At 37.2% G+C, this 18600-nt stretch overlaps 1 protein-coding gene across 4 annotated transcripts in view; it reads right to left on the bottom strand.

Annotated features, from left to right (window-relative positions):
* Positions 1-4585: 4585 nt before the first annotated feature.
* Positions 4586-18600, bottom strand: part of TNS2 (tensin 2) — a 1145004-nt gene continuing 1130989 nt past the window's right edge. For all 4 annotated transcript variants that reach the window (XM_044083852.1, XM_044083850.1, XM_044083851.1 and 1 more), the window contains one exon: positions 4586-18001. In XM_044083852.1, coding sequence (XP_043939787.1) covers positions 17860-18001 — 142 coding nt within the window. In that variant the 3' untranslated portion in view covers positions 4586-17859. The remainder of the gene's footprint in view (positions 18002-18600) is intronic.

The following is an 18600-nucleotide window of genomic DNA, read 5'->3' as shown; positions in this document are numbered from 1 at the left end:
CTTAGTTTTTGATGTATTTATCAACATATTATTCTCCTGTGCCCAAATGGTCAATTTAGTCAAATTATTTTGCAGACATGCCTTATCTGTAACACTTGTAATCAGTTTACCCAATTTCAGGTCGTCAGCATATAGACTGTGGAACACCTCAGATGAAAAAGTAAGGTCTGAAAGATACAATCTAAACAAGTAAGGGCCTAGGACAGAGCCCTGTGGGACACCTTGACTGTAACCAAGGATTTCACCTGTTCAGTTAGTGTGTGATACTTGCCAAGTCCTATTTGTAAGCCATGCAGCTATCCATCTTATCAAAAGTACATCAATACCTAGTTGTACTAATTTATTGATTAGTGATTTGTGTATGACCTTGTCAAATTCTGAAGATAAATCTATATAAATCACATCACTGCACAATTTGTCATTCACAACTGATATTATATTGTTATAGAACATCATTCTACAAGGTGGTAATAGATCTATTTTCAACATATGCATGCTGATATATAGTTTCAAGTCCCAACCTATCCAGTTCTGACAATGACTTATCCAGTATTACCTTCTAAAGTAAGACTTAAGGGTCTACATGAGTCCTACTCCCCTTTGCCTTAAAGACAGGTTTAATAAGTGCATGTCTCCAATCTTGAGGAATCTTCTCATATTTATATGATCTAATGAATAAAAGATATAATGGGTAGTGTAAGTTCTTGCTGAAGTGTTCTCAGGTCATTGTTACTTATTTTGTCTCTTCCCTGCATTTTGGATCCAGTTTGCGCAGTTCTTTTTCAATATAATCTAATTTGATTCCAGCATCTGGGGTTACCTGGATGTCACTAGGACAACGTACCACCCCTTTTGTACTGTTTGCATAAGATTTTGTAAATATATCTGTAATCTGTTGTGTCAGAGAATACATTTTAGAATCTGAACACAGTTTATCAATTTGTGCATATTTACTCCTTCCACATCTTGTGTACCTATAAAAACGTTTCCTATTATGCTTAATATCTTTATATAAATTTTCTTTAAAATTTTCTTGATCTTGTCTAACACTATGCTTAATCTGTTTGTCCAGCTTGTTTATTTCAGTTTTCAAAGTTGTAGTTCGACCTCTTCCATTTCTTATATTTTTGTCTCTCGCCTTAATCAGGTATCTTGTTCTTATGGAAATATACCCCCTTGATGTTGCGTGCCTAGATCCTGATGTTAAACATTTTATTGACTTTTTGCACTCAATTTCTCTTTCAAAACTTTCCAATTTCCATCTGCAGTTTTTCCACTGAACACCTCACTCCAGTTAGTTTTATATAGTAACTGTTTTGCTTCCCTATAATCTGAAATTAACCTTCTGTGCATTGGCTTAGATTTCAGTTTGGCAGAATTATTTAGCAACAAATTAACCTTAATAACCCCATGATCACTGCACATCAATGGTGGTAAAACTTGACTTGAAGTTACAGTAATTTCTTTGGGAACACAAACAATATCTAGTTACCATGAACTTTCTTTCTGGCATGTTCTCTTTTTCCTTTTCTTTCTGCCTACCTCGTGTAGTCACCACTGTTTCTGCTTACATTCTCTTCATTTGTACACTGGCCTCTTCTAACCTTACTTCTGTGTCCTCCTCCTGTATTTTGGCCGTAATATCCCCCCACAACACTTCATATTCTTATGTCTTGTCTCTGGGAATGGGCCACCCTGTGCCACAATGTCCACAGAACATGGAGTGTGGAAAGTTGAGTGGACATCAACATCAGGTAATTCTCATAAAAAAATATTACATCAACAGTGATTCTTCTAAAATATCTATTGTTATGATGACTTTACTCACATATCTGTACTTCCTCCTTAGGCAGCATGATTAGAAAATGTTTTTAAGTAAAGCTGGAGCTCTGGCTGGAGATAGGAATTTCTACAAAGTGTTCTTGAGTCTTTGTCTAAACAAGAAATTGACTAATGCTGTCCTGACTACCTCAACTGTTAGACAGAGGGCTTCCTGTGAAGAACATAGCTTTTCCGACACACACTGTTTTTGTAGGTGCTTTGGACATTTCAGAATACTAGTTTTGGACTTACCCAACATGTGTTCTGAAGTAGTGGAAAGCTGTTTAGCTGTGAAATTGTCACAGTATTCTGTATTATGTGTCTTACAGGCAGGTGTGCACTTCTTGGACTATGTATGGAAATCTCATGAGGAAGATGGTGTAGAACTACAACTATCTTGTTCAAATCTATGTGAGGGCATTTGTGTTGTCTGCACTATTTGCTACCACTTTAGAAACAAAAGATAAAATTGGAAGTTGTGTGTCACTGACACTGCAGGCCCATTTAAAACTGAAAGCTTGAGGAGCAAGTTGCACAGATGGGCCCCAAACAAGCTATATCAGTTTGTGATCAGGATCTATTTAGTAAAATTATGTAGACAACAGAGTCAAAAATAACTGTAAAATATTTCAACTCTGAGGGGAAAAAAGATAAAAATGAATCAATCTAACAAAGAATGCTGTATTGTCAGACAGTAGTTGGAATTAATCTTCTGTAGAAAATATTGACTAAAGTTTAGTCAAACAGTCCACTTATGCTGTGCTGATAAAGCCATAAGAAGGCTGAAACATGCATGTCCACAGCTAGTAGGGTTTGGCTTTATTGGCCTGAATTTGTCGAGAACAGACTTAAAAAGAAAAAAAGTTATGGGCATTCAGAACTGCCATATAGCTGATGTCCTTAAAGGGTAATTTGCATATTTATTTACTTAAATTTGTATTTATTTTACATTTGTTGTCCGGGCGTGTCTGGCTGAGATATTGCCCTTTTTCAGCGGAGGCCAGGGGAGAAAAGCTCCAAAGATATACAATGCAATAAAAATAGCAATACAGATACATTTCAATAAAAATAGCAATAGAGAATTTTGGTAAAATACATAAACTACATACATATATATTTTGACAAGTAAAACAGTACTGTAAACAAAAAGAAGAATGTTAAAAAAGTACAATAAGTTGTATGCTTTGGTTTAAAAAGAGAGTTGAGTAAATATAAGGTTTTGTATGCAGAGTAGCAGAAACTTAAAAGGTTACATAAGAATTTCAGGGAGCAGAGTATAGAAGTAGTTTTGGAGATAGCATAGGATGTAGTTAATGGTAAGTTTTAGAAAGTTAGTTTGACTGTACTATAAAGGTAGGTAATAATCACGGAGGGTGAGTACAATGGCAGGACCAGTGTTTTGTAAAGTGGTCTTTGGTTGCTAGCTTAAATTGTGTGGGGTGAGTCAGGGTCCTTATTTCTAGTGGGAGTTTGTTCCATGCAACAGAGGGGATGGTAGCTATATAAGTTGCACCCTGTGTTGGATTTGGGTTTATGGATTTTTAGTAGGTCTTGGGGTTGAGCTTCAGAGAAGTCTGGTAGGGGAGTAGTGAGAGATGAGAGAAGACAGACTTGGGTAGAAATCAGGCTGATACAGGATGGAGTGCATGATTTGGAGTTAAGATTGAAGGAACAGGTGAGGTAGTTTGGGCTAGTTCAGGTATTTTAGGGAGAGAGTGGTGAGATATACGTTTGTTGAGCTGCAAATTTAGCTATTTTGTGGTAGGTTGATTCTAATTTGGTAAGTAGGGAGTTGTTCAGATTTGTATTTGGGAATAATAGGTAAAGCATGGCAGAAGGTGGGCCTGGGTAAGAGAAGTCCCAGTTTCAGTAATTAGGAATTTGTTGTTCTTGCACAGTAGTCCTAGCTTTTGTTTTTTTGATACAATTGTTAATGTTGAGATCAAATTTTAGTTGTCGTCAATGGTAATAAGGAGTTTTGTGCTAGTTTCGAGTTCTATAGGAGTATTGTTTAGGGACCTTATGGAGAAGGAAAGTTTAATGTGGTTTGCAGATTTAGGTAGAAAGAGTAGTAATTTTGTTTTCTTAAGGTTGAGGATGAGCTGATTATTAGTGAGCCATGTCTCTACTGAGTTGAAAAATGTCTGGGTATTTGTTAGGAGTTCTAAGGGGGAATTAGCAATAGTTATGACTGCAGAGTCATCTGCGTATTGGACAATGTTAGACTGAGGACAAGAGGAGTGGAGTGAGTTGGTGAAAATTAATAAAGAGTAGAGGTCCAAGAATGGAACCCTGGGAAACACCAGTTCTTACTGAGAGAGGGGTAGATAGTGCTGAGTCCCATTGCACTGACTTCAGCCTATCAGAGAGATGGCTAGAGAACCATGCAACTGTATCAGGGTAGAAGTTTATGTCTACACGTTTACTAAGTAGCAGAGTGTGTGAGACGGTGTCAAAAGCCTTAGAAAGGTCAAGCAATAGACAGGATATGCGTTTGTGATCATCTTTAGCAAGGGCTAAGGTGTTGAGAAATGATAGTAGGGCTGTGGTTGTACTATGCTTGGGATGGAAGCTATGCTGTGTTGGAGTGAGAAGTTTTTCTTGTAAGATGTATCTCTTGTGCCTCTAATTCAAGAGGTTTAATGAACCACACAGTGGAAACTATAGCTTGGCTAGACTTTCCTTTGTTTTTACTACTTTATTGCTTAATCAAAAATTTCTTGCTAAGCTTAATGCATGACACATACAAATACAATAAACATGATGAATTTAATAAATTGTTTTATTAATATATTCTTATAATACAATGAAGAATACATGATAAACTCCATAAAAAGAACAATGAACAAATTCCAGAAATACAACCATCATTCATTGAAACGTCTTTCCTTCCAACATGTGATACAAACACCACCACGACTGTAGCAATATTTTGAAAAACTTCTGTCTATATGCACACAGTATTTTTTGCATAATGGAATAAGAAAAGAAAGAATGTTATAGGAATTAAAAATGTAATCAAGTACACCATAGTCACCACTATTCCATGTTTGTGAAACAGAATTCATATATTAGCGCTCTGTAATGGGACACCAAGATAATACTAGACTTTGGAAAAAATATCATTTAATGTCTGCTAAACGCAATTGTTTCTATCTATATATGTATAGGTGGGCATATGCAAAAGCAAAGACCAGATCAGAAAACTCCACAGAAAGTTATTAGAATCTGTTAAAAAAGCTTGTTATTTCACTACCAATATGGCAAAATAAGCAGTTAACTCTCACAAAGAACTGGCTGTCGTATTCTGAGAAATGAGAAAAAAAAAGATTTTTTTCAGATTATTTTTTTCTTCTAACTGATCTGACTTGTATTTTTATGGCTGATGGTGAATGCTGTAATCAGAACAGTTAGCGGGTATACAAATGCATCAACCCCAACTTGTCAGACCATCAGAGTACCAAAAAACACAGCAGAGCACCACCTTTCTCATGTTCTTTCCTAAAATATACAGTGTGCAGTTTCCCATTACATGTTCAGAAACAGGGCAGTGGCAACAATGTTAATTCTTGTAATTCTGGGATCAGAGGTCTGTGGCTAAATCTTTTCCATTATTTAAAACATTAAAAGTGCAAAGTGCGGTGTGTAAAATAGTGCAGTTACTATGTTACAGCAACACTAACATATCTAGCTGCAGAATAGCAAAACAATGGTAATACTGATAATCAGCCATACAGTGAAACATACATTTTTTTTCTGTTGAAAATGAGCTGTGTTGTTTTAAAACACACAATATGCAGATGCAAAGTGGCTCCATGGATAATGAAATACGGTAGTTGTTTGAAAGCCAGTGGCACCCAACTGGGGTACTACAGTGAAGGCTGGAAAAGAAGTGCTCTGGGCATTGCTGGTATATTTGGTGATGGCAAGGTACTGTAGCTACTCTCCGTCATTCAGAAGTTATCCTTATTCAATACTATAAAAGAAGTGGTGTGATCTACCACAAGATATACCCAAGTACAAATGAGCCATTACATGGCATGCATTACGGGATGACACAATGGATGTGAATGAAAAAACTTGGCTAAAAAGGAGGTTGGAGGCAGTTCTAGCACACCTACAGAGATGCAGGTCACAGTTTTCATTTACGGCAACTGTGGTAGAAGGGCAGACATACGCTAATGGCTGTGAATTCTCAGTGGAGCCCTGAAATGGCTTGCTACCAAAAACACAGCTGGTTGCTAAAACTAAAATAAATAGGTTCAATAAGCCATTGTGAAGGAACACGTGTTCAGATTTATGTGCAGGAATTGCAGTTTACTTCACATCAGTTAGTTCTGAGTACAGTGACAAGACTTGCTGTGAAGCAATCCCAAGAGTAAGTGACATGTGGATATGTTAAAAACGCTTAAATAAACAGAAACTCTAAATGAAGTGGCTGCTGCACTTGTGATAACATATTATTCTGCATTGTCTTGCTGGCCTTCTGATCTTGCCACTTGATTTACAAAGTGAACTGTTGAAGGGATAGCCAACCCAGAAGCAGAGCCCAAGACGGTCTTGCCTGCTGGGGGAAAAAAGTAAGTTAGCCATGTGTTGGTACATGGACAAATTATTTTTTGAACAGAAAACTCAGATAAGGATGGCAGTATGTGGAAATAATGGGCAAAAGCAAACATTTAGTGGAAGAGGGACTTGGCAAGCTGTATAAGATTACACTCTGCATTGCCTGTTGGATGTATGTTTAAAAAAAAATAATCAGACTAGATGCATCTCATATTATAGTGAGAAAACTTATACATGTGAAACTGACTTGGCAAAGCTTTGTACATAAATGCATTTGTCTAATGATAAGCAATTGCAAAACAATCTTGCAAAATATTCTTTACTACAGACTGGCAATGCATTACTCAGCATACTGGTAGCATGGGATGTTGCTTCTTACCATATCTGGGTTTATATAAAATCAGACTAAGCATGACATCAAATCTGACAGCATCCATCACATCAACAAGCAGATGATACATGGGTATGGCCAATTTAAATCCTCAACAGCTTGCAAAATGGATACCTGAAGACACTAATTTAAATGTGTGCATTTTAATTTTTTATTCTACCTTTCATACCTATTTAGTCCCCATTTGACCCCCTTTTTCCTGCAATTATCATTCTGTCATTTGTAACTGTGATGCAGTGATCAGTGTATTCACTAGGACCATTCAGAGCTAACACACAAAATGGAGCTAATGCACTGATCCGGACATGGGATTTACACACAACCAATATTCTCTGCCCGTTGTATATGACAGTGCTGACTACATCTGTATATAAACTGTACACAGTCCAGGTAGTAAACCTGTGCAACACTGGCACCAGCCAGCACAAGTGATGAAGTTTCACCTGTGGGCAAGTGAGTAGCAATAGTTGTCATTCAATCAGCTCAAACAGCTAATATTCAACACCAATGTGTTAAAACAGATGTTAAGAAAATTAGTAGACCGTGCCCTAGACAGTAAGGAATTGTCATATTTGTCCAGAGGAGGACTTTATTTAACACACACATTGCCATACATATATCTCTTTTCTTAAATGCATAAACATGCATGTGTATGTGTTCTTGTACATGTGTGTACATACAATCAAGTGCCTACATATGTGGCTCTGGATACAATATTTTGTATATACTTGAAATACATTTATATGTACTGTATGCACATACACATTTGCAGCGCATCTGAACAAAGCTATGCAACGAAAACAAATATGATGATGAATGAAACTGTGTGTGTGTGTGTGTGTATGTATGTATGTACAGAGAGGGAGAGGGGTGTAGCTGCATGAATGCAAAATAACTAACATACACAAACATATCCTATAAACAAAATGAATCCTATATTGTTTACTCATGCATCAAAAAGTGTCGCATTGGACCACAGAGCCAGAAATGATCAGAACAGGAAATGGAAAAGGATTAAACAGCCACCCCTAGGACACATTTGCAAATGTTTCCTTTTCATTTGTATTTAGACCAGCAAGAAACAGGAAATTGTCAAATATTAAGTGAGAGAATCCTGTTTGATCATTTTTATTTCTAATTGTGCCATAAAAGGTACTTAAAGAAAAAACACCTCATTGGGATCATTTGTATCTGTGGAGAGACTGACCAGAACCACACACCTAAATTCAATAATCCCAGAGTTACAAGTACACCATTTCCAAAATAAAACACATTCATACTATACACTTATATTAACAAACTTCTTTTTGGCATACATTTTAATGAAAAAAACATAGAAAATATATATTTCTTTTCCAAAAAAGTATCCTTCAGTTTTTTCCTGTGACAGCACAAGAAAAATATATTAAAAACATACAAAGGCAAATACAACAGAATAGATATACATATATATTATACGTCTCTTGACTAAAGCTTATATAAATTTCCCATTAGACAAAATAGACATTTAAGCCTATACAGATACACCTACTGTTTTTTTATTAAAGCACATAGCAGTATAAAAATGTATTTCTACAATGCTTTCAGACAGAGCTAACAGCCCTGAGAAGTTTCCTCTGCTCAGATTTTTCATTACTGAAGTCAACAAGTCCATTTGTTTATAAACCAGCAATATGATGAAAAATGATGTCCATCTACTGCATGAAAATCGAGCTTCCACTGCAGTTAATTGTGTTAGCAAAGGTACAATCTCTGCTTTCACACTGGGCACTCGTTTTCTTAGGTTCAGAGCTCCCTCAGGTTTACAATACAATTTGTAAGACAGATGCTAATATCAACATCTTCTTCATTGCAGAAAACAAATACAGCAATTCTCACAAAGAAACAAATCTGGAAGCCTGCCATCTTTCATATGTTGATTGGATGGAGGGGATGCACTGAAATGTACACTATTTTTTTTGTATTGCTTGTTCAGTAAAATATAGGCTTGGTCACATTACTTCAGCTGTGTCACTCCAGCTTGGCTGTGGATGACAGCATCACCTGACTAAAACAGTTAAAAATGCATTTCTGTGTCGTAAGGTCATTAAACAAGAAAGCCTGGAAGAAAAGAAACTTAACTGTTTGGGCCAGAGTATGCTGAAAGTTTTATAGTCTGCAAGACAGTCATTCTGTTGTTGAACCCGTACCCTGAGCGGTCACCTGTCATCCTGTGTCTATTCTGATGAATGCAACAGATATGTACATTCATACACAATGTTAAAAAGTGACTACAACTGACTTGTAAAGTTCCTGCTGAATTTTAACTAAACAAATCACAGACATAAGTAACTGCAGTTCTACTGCCTCTACATCAGATATGTTGCATTCAGTGACAAAACACATATTTAAGGAAAAAAAAAAGTCTTTCAATAATGTTGGAATTTTTTTCTAAGCATTTTCAACGTCTCACATAGTTTAATAGGCTACAGCATATTTATAGCTTCTGTCAATTTATACAAAGTGATTTTTACCTCTGACTCTAGCATTTCACTACATAGCATCTAATTACTGAACCCGTTATCTGAAATATGATAAAAATGGTTTGTGACATTTCCTCTGTTCTGATATTCAGATTAGATTGAACAACATAAGAATATGTTTCTGTTTTCAAGCTGTTCCAATTATTAACATTAATTTGAGATTATGATCTTCTTTGTTATTGTAAATAATGTTGTAATTGCTACTTTCATATTTGAAAGTTTCCTAACATATTTTATATTTTGTGCTATGCATAAAGGAATTGAACCTGTTTTTTTTTTTTTTTTTTTTAATTTGGGCAAGTCATCAAGTCTATTTGGGAAATATACTTACCTTTACTAAGTTCATGCGCGCAGCCAAGCTTATGCCATGCCATGCACATACTGGTATTAACTTTTTAAAACATATTCTAGAATGAAAAGTGCTAGAGTGTATTTACTTTTTGGATTGGCATATTTATCATAGTTTATAGTTAAATATTTTGTTAGATATTTTATTTAAGAACATATGGTTACCTATTTTTTTACTTAAGCCTGTTTCAGGACATTTTTTAGCAGTACTGAAAAGGTATACTGTCAGAAACATGCAAAAGATATGTTGATTGAAAAAAAATGTTTCTGTCCTGTTTCAATGACACTGTCACAATCAAAACAGTGCAAGGTAAGGTATGGATCATGAAATTTCCAACTACAAGAAAAACTAAGGCTGCGACTCACAGACATATAGCACAAGGAGAATTAACCACTGCAATAGCCACATCCAAGATGGTGGTGATCTTCAGATAATGCTAATACATATCTAAGGAGAATTAATTCAGCTTGCACAATGAATTCAAGTATTAGCACACAGATGGCATCTGTGAATTCCAGCCTAAGGGTTTGGCTTGGACATGAACCCAGACCTCCCAATACACCACTCTATTTCTGTTAACCGTCTGCACCAGCAATGCAGCTAAATCATGACTGTTCTTTTGTATGAGACTCTTCAGTGATGAAACACACAAGGATCTCTGTATGCACAGGTACACATATATATCTTAGTTTGTTGATGGACCTCAGCAGAGTCATTTTTCTTATAAGAAGGACTGTAAGAGATTAAATAACTCTGTGAGGGTGACACATCATGCACCCGGGAGCTGATGAGATTCAAGCAAATTTCTGCAAGCAGCACTGACTGGCTTAACTGCAATTCCATATTGTTTCTTTGAAGATTGTTTCTTTGAAGATCCGAACGCTTCATTTGTGGTTTCATTTCCAAACTGTCTGTTAAACTGTACCACAAGACCATTGCATTCTGTAAGCATGCCTGATCAGCATGAAAGCAGCACATTCCTGCTCTGTACTCTACCACCACTGGGTGCTGCTCCATCCTAAAACCTTATTTATTTTTATTTTCAGAAAAATGGACATACAGCTTCATTGTCCTATCTGGATATGTATCTTCTTACAAACTACATCCAGTATGCATGCACTACATCTTTAACTGTTAACAGTGCCAGTTTTGTGCACAAAAGGATGACACCTTGATAGTACCCCAGAGGATCTGGGATCAGTCAGCAATCCAGGTGCTTCACAAGCCATCCAAACAGAATGGCAGTGAGCTGCTTAATGCCTGCTTGTTTTCTCTGGAGAAATAAATGCTGCTTATCCCATTACAGTGCTTATACCTTATGGAGACGATGAACACTGCACCAGTTGTGCACTGGGATCCCATTACAGTGCTTGTTCCTTATGGAGATGATGAACACTGCACCAGTTGTGCACTGGGATCCCATTACAGTGCTTGTTCCTTATGGAGACGATGAACACTGCACCAGTTGTGCACTGGGATCCCATTACAGTGCTTGTTCCTTATGGAGACGATGAACACTGCACCACTTGTGCACTGGGATCCCATTACAGTGCTTGTTCCTTATGGAGATGATGAACACTGCACCAGTTGTGCAATGGGTCATTTTGTAATACTGCACCAGTTGTGCACTGGGTCATATTGTTGTGCAGAGGTCACTAATTTGTGTTGTAGCTGGGGTGTCATGTGAGACTAAGTGCATGCGCGTTCAAATGGGCTTGATATTGTTACCAATCTAGGTGGAAAAGCAGCCATAGGGGCAGTAGTTGTGGGACCTAAGCTAGAAAACCCTGACTTCTGCTTGATGCCAGGTCCCTCTTGAAACTGGTGTACAGAAACCTGACTGCAGGAAGGCAATAGGAAAAAAAAATGTGTGTGTGTGTGTGTGTGTGTGTGTACTCACACATATATATATATATATATAGATAAATATAGATCTACACACACACACATTATATATATATATATATATATATATATAAATTCCCTTTTTCTTACCATCTTGAGTACAAGTTAAAATCTATTGAAAAGTTCACCTCTAATTATAAATATCCTTCCTGTCTGCAGAAAAGTGATTTAAAAACATCCTAGTCTCATACATATGCTTTACTTCTTTTACCTCTTGTAATTTGGTTTCAGCCATCTAGGTTTATCTGTTGTGGTCACATTTTTCTACATTTACATTCCTTGTGAATCCACTCAGTATAACATGGCATGCCATGCCATGCTATTAATTAGAATTACGCCCACTTTGAGAGCTTCCATGTCTTATGTTAACTGCTTTCTGATCCCCATTTAGCTTTAGTGTTGCATGTCCTTGCAAATAAAATGCCTAGCCACATTCTAGATTTAGTAGTTTTAGCAGTGCATGCCTCAGTTAAAGACAGGGTCTTGTCCCATCCCATGGCAGACTCAGTGTTACCTCGTCTGCAAGTAAAACACTTGCACAATTGCACACCAACTTTAGAATCGTACATCACAAGCCAAGGCAACTACCCCCCCCCCCCACGTCCCATGTCTGCATTAGTTCTACATATCTGTTTGCAAGTTACCTAATTAGCACTGTGCCGTTTTCATTTTATCATTGGCATTTTACATCATTCTGCAAATTAGACACTCAGATAAGTAGCTCTGGCATTACTCATTTCTGTGCACGTTAAGAAATTGATACACCCCTCTGCCTGCTTTAGTGCTACTAACCACATTGCAGGGGAGACATTCACACACCTCCACACCAATTCTAGTGTTTCATCGAACAAGTACTCATTCAGCCAAAAAACATCCAGAATTAATGCTACATAAAGAACTGCAAGTCTAATATAAAAAAGATACAAATCGCCAAACTAACATAAATGCATAATTTGTTTCTTCTGTAAATGTGTTTCATAAAAAATACATAATGAAATATGTTTTGATACTAGGATGAGCTCAACAGGATCATAGTTTTCTTTCATAATAATACTTTACATATAAACAGTGAAGCAGTTTTTCCCTATCACAAATAGTTTAATATCACTTTCTTGAGAACAGAAAATACTAAAAAGTAACATTCCTCCCACTCTTTGCACATTCATATTCACTGTAGGAGGCACCCCCCCCCCCAAACAGTTAATAATATCCATTCCAGAATGTAGAAGGTTTGGAAAGGACTATTATTATTATTATGTACTCTTTGGACATCTCACAAATCAAAAAGGAAGAATCCTATCACCTGTCACAGTTTTCCTAGAATAATTCTGATTTGAGCAACTGTTACGAGTCAAATGTCATGACATTTTAGCAGATAAAAGTATCTTCTAGTGTTCTTCTAAACATTACAGAACAGCATGAACATACAAATTAATATACATATGCAGTCACATAAAAGAAACTCAGTAGAAGTTTCTTTGATAAGGTGAAAAAGCCCTTTACACTATGGACTGTCCTGCATAATCATAAGGAGTAGTAAGAAGTGCCCCACTGTGCTGGTCAATTTGTTGATCCAGTTATGTAGCTACCCTTACAATCTGTCCCATTCTGTGTTTATAAATATGACAAACGTCCTCTCACTGAGACGTCTGATGAATATTAAACACATTCACATCTTACAAAACTTTTCATAGGACCTCCTCTCATCCGACCCATCTTCCTGGTACGTTTCCATTTTTTTCCAAACTCTAATCCATGAAGTGCGCTGCCATTGTACAACACCTAGTTTCGTTCATTTAACCCCTGATGTCATAAACCGGCAAGGACATTCTTTTTCAACCTGTGATGTCTCATTAAAAACTTGACCACTGCATCTGTTTCTCCATTCTAGAATTTAGTAATGTTATAGTTTTTTTCATCTGCTTCATCCTTTACATTAGGAACTACGTGGGAGTTTTTTTTAGCTTCAAAATCACCTACATTCTTAGTCCACATTTTGAAAAACCTCGCAAAAACTTCAGTTCTGCTATGTAACATTTTGCTTTCATACTGCATTACAACACACATGCTTCTCTTCAACTTCTTGAGTACCATCTTGATGGGGACTGAACTCACAGAGTTCAAATCCGAATACTGAACTCCCGTATTACTGTTTTCCACTTCAAATCAGTGTCAGTTCAGTGTTCTTACTAAGCATATGCCAGTAGTAATTAGTTTTGTTTTCCAATTTTTTTTTTCTTTCTTTGCTTTTTTTGTGTGTGGAATTTTTTTTTTATAAATTTGGGAGAGGGGGTCAGCCACAAAAAGGCTTGCTTTTAAAATTTTCATTGGGTTGAGTTCCTGATCAGTTGAACTCATTGAGTTGAGTTCTTATCGACTAAGATCCCAGCAAATTGATAGATGAACCAGTACCAACTACATCTTGTTGAAAATGTTCCCAAGTCCAAAAAATTGTGATACTTTTTTATTTTGGTCCTTTGCCAACTGTCCAAAAGTGTCTTCAGTCAAAAAAATCAGCATTCATCACAGAATCAGCAAAATGGCAAGTTCTGAAGAAATATAATTAAGGCAAAGCTGTACTCTACTTAGGAGACTTTTTCTCCTCAGACTATTTTGTATGGAACTGTGCCTCTGTGCTTCCCACTTTTCATAACCATCTTTGAAGTTGCTTCATGTTGGAGACAAAGGGCAAATTTAGCAATACAATGACTGCAGAACTAAAGTTACTGCAGTCATACACAGTTCAGCCTTAGCACAAAAGATGACAGACAAAATCACAAATCAACAACAGTACTGCTCCAGTTAATTTTCAGAAGAAAGAAACAGTCAGATTATCATCTATATTATTCTACAGACTGTGCCATTTAAGAGTATGTGTGAAGAACTAGGCAGTGAGACTGGTAATGCAGCATCTTTTTAAAATGCTCTCAACAGAGTACCATCAGTTTTAAATAACTTCATATAGCTAAGCCAGTTTGCTTTAATCCGTCCACCCATCAATAACCCCTTTTCCTACTTTTGCGCATGGGGTTGGGATGTCACATCAAACAGTGACAATTATCTAGAGCCAATGTTCATACTGCCAAGATAATTCCTTGTATTATAGTGTTTCCACTTTTCAGTGTAAATATTTCAGACTACGTACACTTTGACAAGTGAAAAGTTCCCGAACGCTAACCACATGCTGATCCATGTGGTAGAAAAATCAGGTAGAAGCTATTTACATCTATTCTGGCTGTATTTTAGTGGTCAAATCCTCATAAGCACGTTTCCTGAAAACTTAAGTCCTATTTCATTAAAAATTATATTCAACAACTTAAGGAAACCCTAGAGTACTTCTTAACAATGAAGTATTTTATTGGTTGAGACCACCTAAATGACATAAAGCAACAAACAAGACTCCCTCACAGCTCTTTAACATCCTCAAGGCATGGATGGTGCTGCTAATTATTTTTTATACCGTCACATTCATCAAATCATGTAGAAACCCCAAACATTTTACTTAAAGGAATGGTAATGCATTAAAAAGTGTAACTTTAAAAAGAAAGCACTGTAAACTAAACCATCTGGGATAGCTAAGGGAGCCACAGGTAACCTTTAAGGGCTGCAAGCATCTATTTAGCAAAGTCAACAACATTAATGCTCTAAGGCACTTAAAATTCACCTGGCAATATCTGCAACCTTAAAACTACTCAGCTAATCCAGACTGACAGGGTGTAAGTTATTGTGCAGACGTAACTGTCTTGTCCAAGGAAAATCTGTCTCCTCCAAAATGATTGATGTACTTGTATCACAGGGTAGCATAAAGATATTCTTCACAAGACATGACTCGGCTCAACCACCATACAGAAAGTCTGGGACCTTAACTGAATCAGTGACTGATGGACATGACAGAGTACAGGATACTGATGCTTTCACTTTGGCAGAAAAGGAAGGATTTGCTGCAGTTAACAGCATCTGCTTCTTGACAAGGGAAATTCAATGCAATAAACTTGACCTGTATCTTTTAAACAGTCCATAGTACTGGAAATGCACAGCAAAACTTGTGTGGCTTCTTGGTCGAAACAATTCCAACTCATTATGGCATGACAGTCATCCTGTATGAACAAGTAGATTTGAACAGCCCTACCACAGTGAAATGCTGTCTCACATCCACAGCCAGAGCTAGACTGCACAGAATGATGTATGCATATATGCGTACTGGGGGTCTGGGGAACTGCAATCCATGGTTTAAGCTTCTTATTACACTCTTAACTCACTGAGATGGTTTTTGCAAGCTACATCTTCCAATGAGAAAATGCTCAGGTATTGAAACACTAAGTTAGACACAGTAATGTCAGATACCTATTAATGTAATACATGACATGAGATCCTCAGCACAACTTCTAAATTCTGAAAGTGCCTGTCCAACTCTGTATCAGATATGGACAAAGCATGCCCTGTAACCCATTCTGGAAATGATTGGTAATCAGGCACTGGTAGAGCTGACCACAGAAAGTGGGCATGGGTGGCTTATGCCGACTCACCCATCCTGGAGGGACACAGTCACTCCAGCCCATTGCACATCTGCTACCCAGCAGAAGCCCATCCTGGAGGGACAGAGTCATTCTAGTCTTCTGCACATCTGCCACCCAGAAGAGACCCATATTGGAGGGACACAGTCATTCCAGTCCACTGCACATCTGCAACCAGCAGAGGCTGAAGGTACGAGCAAGCAACACAAAGGAACAAGAAAGTTCATCCTCAATGCAGCATTGGTGCCGTAGACAGGTACATACACGAAAGTGTACATGGGCCAACAGTAGTCCTACCCTGTAAATGCTGCTGTGAGGAGTGAGTTCTCAGCTAAAGCAGAAATTCCCTGACAGCTGCTTGATTGACAGCCCCTACTGTGGTGCATGAAGCTATAGGAAGGGAAGGTGATATGGTGTGTAAACAACAGGGAGTAAAAAAACAGAGGCAAAAATCCTGGAGGTATGTTACTATGTATGTACACTAACACTAAAATAATTTCCAGATGTATTTCTTACAAATGCTGCTGCATTGTTTTAAAACATTATTGGTAACTGTAGTTCCATGTAACTTCAGGTCTTTGGCTTAAGTGGAGTAACAGAATGAGGCTACACGATAAATGGTTGCCATCATGGAAGACTTAGCAGGCAATATATGAAAATATTTCTCTGTAAGAAGGAGCATTGTGGAAAGCTAAGTTACCAAATCACAGTACATAAAGGTTCTTTCAAAGCAAGCACTGAATATACTCTGATGTATGAACAAGAGTGTTACTTGGCATAAAATACAAGTAGTTATGTAGTGCTTTGACAATATCTTTATGAAGAATGTTGTCCTGTCTTCACCATATTATAAAAACAGACTCAGTGAATTTTCATAACCAAACAGATTTTAAAGCATTTGTATATGCTGCTGTGAAAATTATGCACATTTTCAAAACACACACTGTACACATGCATACAGACACATACCTTGTAAGTATATTACAATATATATATACAGAAACATACCTTACACTATATATATGTATATACACAAACAGACAAAACATTCAGAATTATTGCAAGGTTCTACATCTGAAGGCTCTATGAACCAGACTTTCAGAGTTTGTGACCCCTTCATAATTCTGCATTCCAATGAGCCACTCACTTGGACATCTTCTACTAGTGACCATACCAGAAACAGAATGATACATACATGGTAGATGTGGAGGATAAACAACACTTTCTATACATATATCATTATATATATATATATCATTCAAATAATGGTAGGCAAAATAAATGTTTTTTTTAATTCTGCCAAGCAGTGAAATCCATTAGGTTGAGATGCCAAGTAAGGTTAGTTCCCTGCTTTTATAAAGTTCTAAATGTCATGGCAAGCCTGGCAATAAAAAATGGCACAGTTTCTAAAGTCTTGTAATAGTACTGCTACCACGACTTGGAAACTATTCAGTGATATTAGGATAAATCCACACGAGCAGCACTTGTGATCAGATTCACAAAAAGTGAATTTCCTTTGGTGTGTTCCTTTTCTACAACAAATACAAAAACTCCAGTTCGCACAATGGACCTGCAGCCAAGTAGGATGTACAGCCTTCTACTCTCCTCAGCATGCCTAGCATAGCTGTAAGGCCAACTCACTTGGTTACAGTACATCCCAAATCCTAAGAAGGAAGGGCTTCAGTTCAGAAGAGTTGCAGTGAAGAGCCCCAGTGCTTCCGTTCTGTTGTACCATTCACTAATATCCTCCGCTTTCTTTGCAACCCCATTGTCCACAAAACATCTTCAAACTCACCTCCTATGTGAACCAAGCATGACTTTGGTGATGAAATTCACAATGGCAGATGCTGGCTGTTCAGGGTCCATTTCTGCAAAAAGGTGGCAGACATTTTCTGAACTGCTTCCCTGTTTCTTTGCAACAAAGCCAAACACCCTATAAACAAGAAATTCAGATAGAACTTGATTAGTATTACTGATATAATAGTGGTTTGCATATAACACAGCTTTAATTAGTAGCTTTCTGTACACTCAACAACATAAAATCCAAAATAATCTGATTTAAAATTCACTCAAGTGTCGGTAGACAGACAGCAATCACAATAAACCTTAACAGCAGTCATCAATATGCTCACTGTAAAAGCAAATCTAAAACATTCCTACAGTGGGCAAGTTGCACTGAATTGATGCATGCCTGCTCACTTCATAAAAACTTTTCTTTCTACTTGTTGGATCAACTCTCATCTATCACTGGACGATATCCATATGCAACCTATATAATCTTCATAACCACTCCTTTTCCTCTCCATAGGATGGTAGAAAATACAGATCTCACAAATGGAAGAAAGGAATGCAAACCTATGATCTGACTAATGTCCCTGTCATTGAAGGGTTGGGGAGATGGGATGAAGTCGCTGATGGACACCTTTTCTCATGCTGTTGGGGGAATGTATGACTTACTGTGGCTGCAGTGCCCTCTAGTAGATTCTAGGTGGTCGTGCAGAACTCCCTATTAAAAGTATATGACCTGTAATT

This window comes from Protopterus annectens, chromosome 9.part0, assembly GCF_019279795.1.
Source record: "Protopterus annectens isolate FY-2018-M chromosome 9.part0, PAN1.0, whole genome shotgun sequence".
Lineage (NCBI taxonomy): Eukaryota > Metazoa > Chordata > Ceratodontiformes > Protopteridae > Protopterus > Protopterus annectens.
The sequence above is the reverse complement of the archived record's forward strand: the minus strand, read 5'-3'. Positions and strand labels throughout refer to the sequence as shown.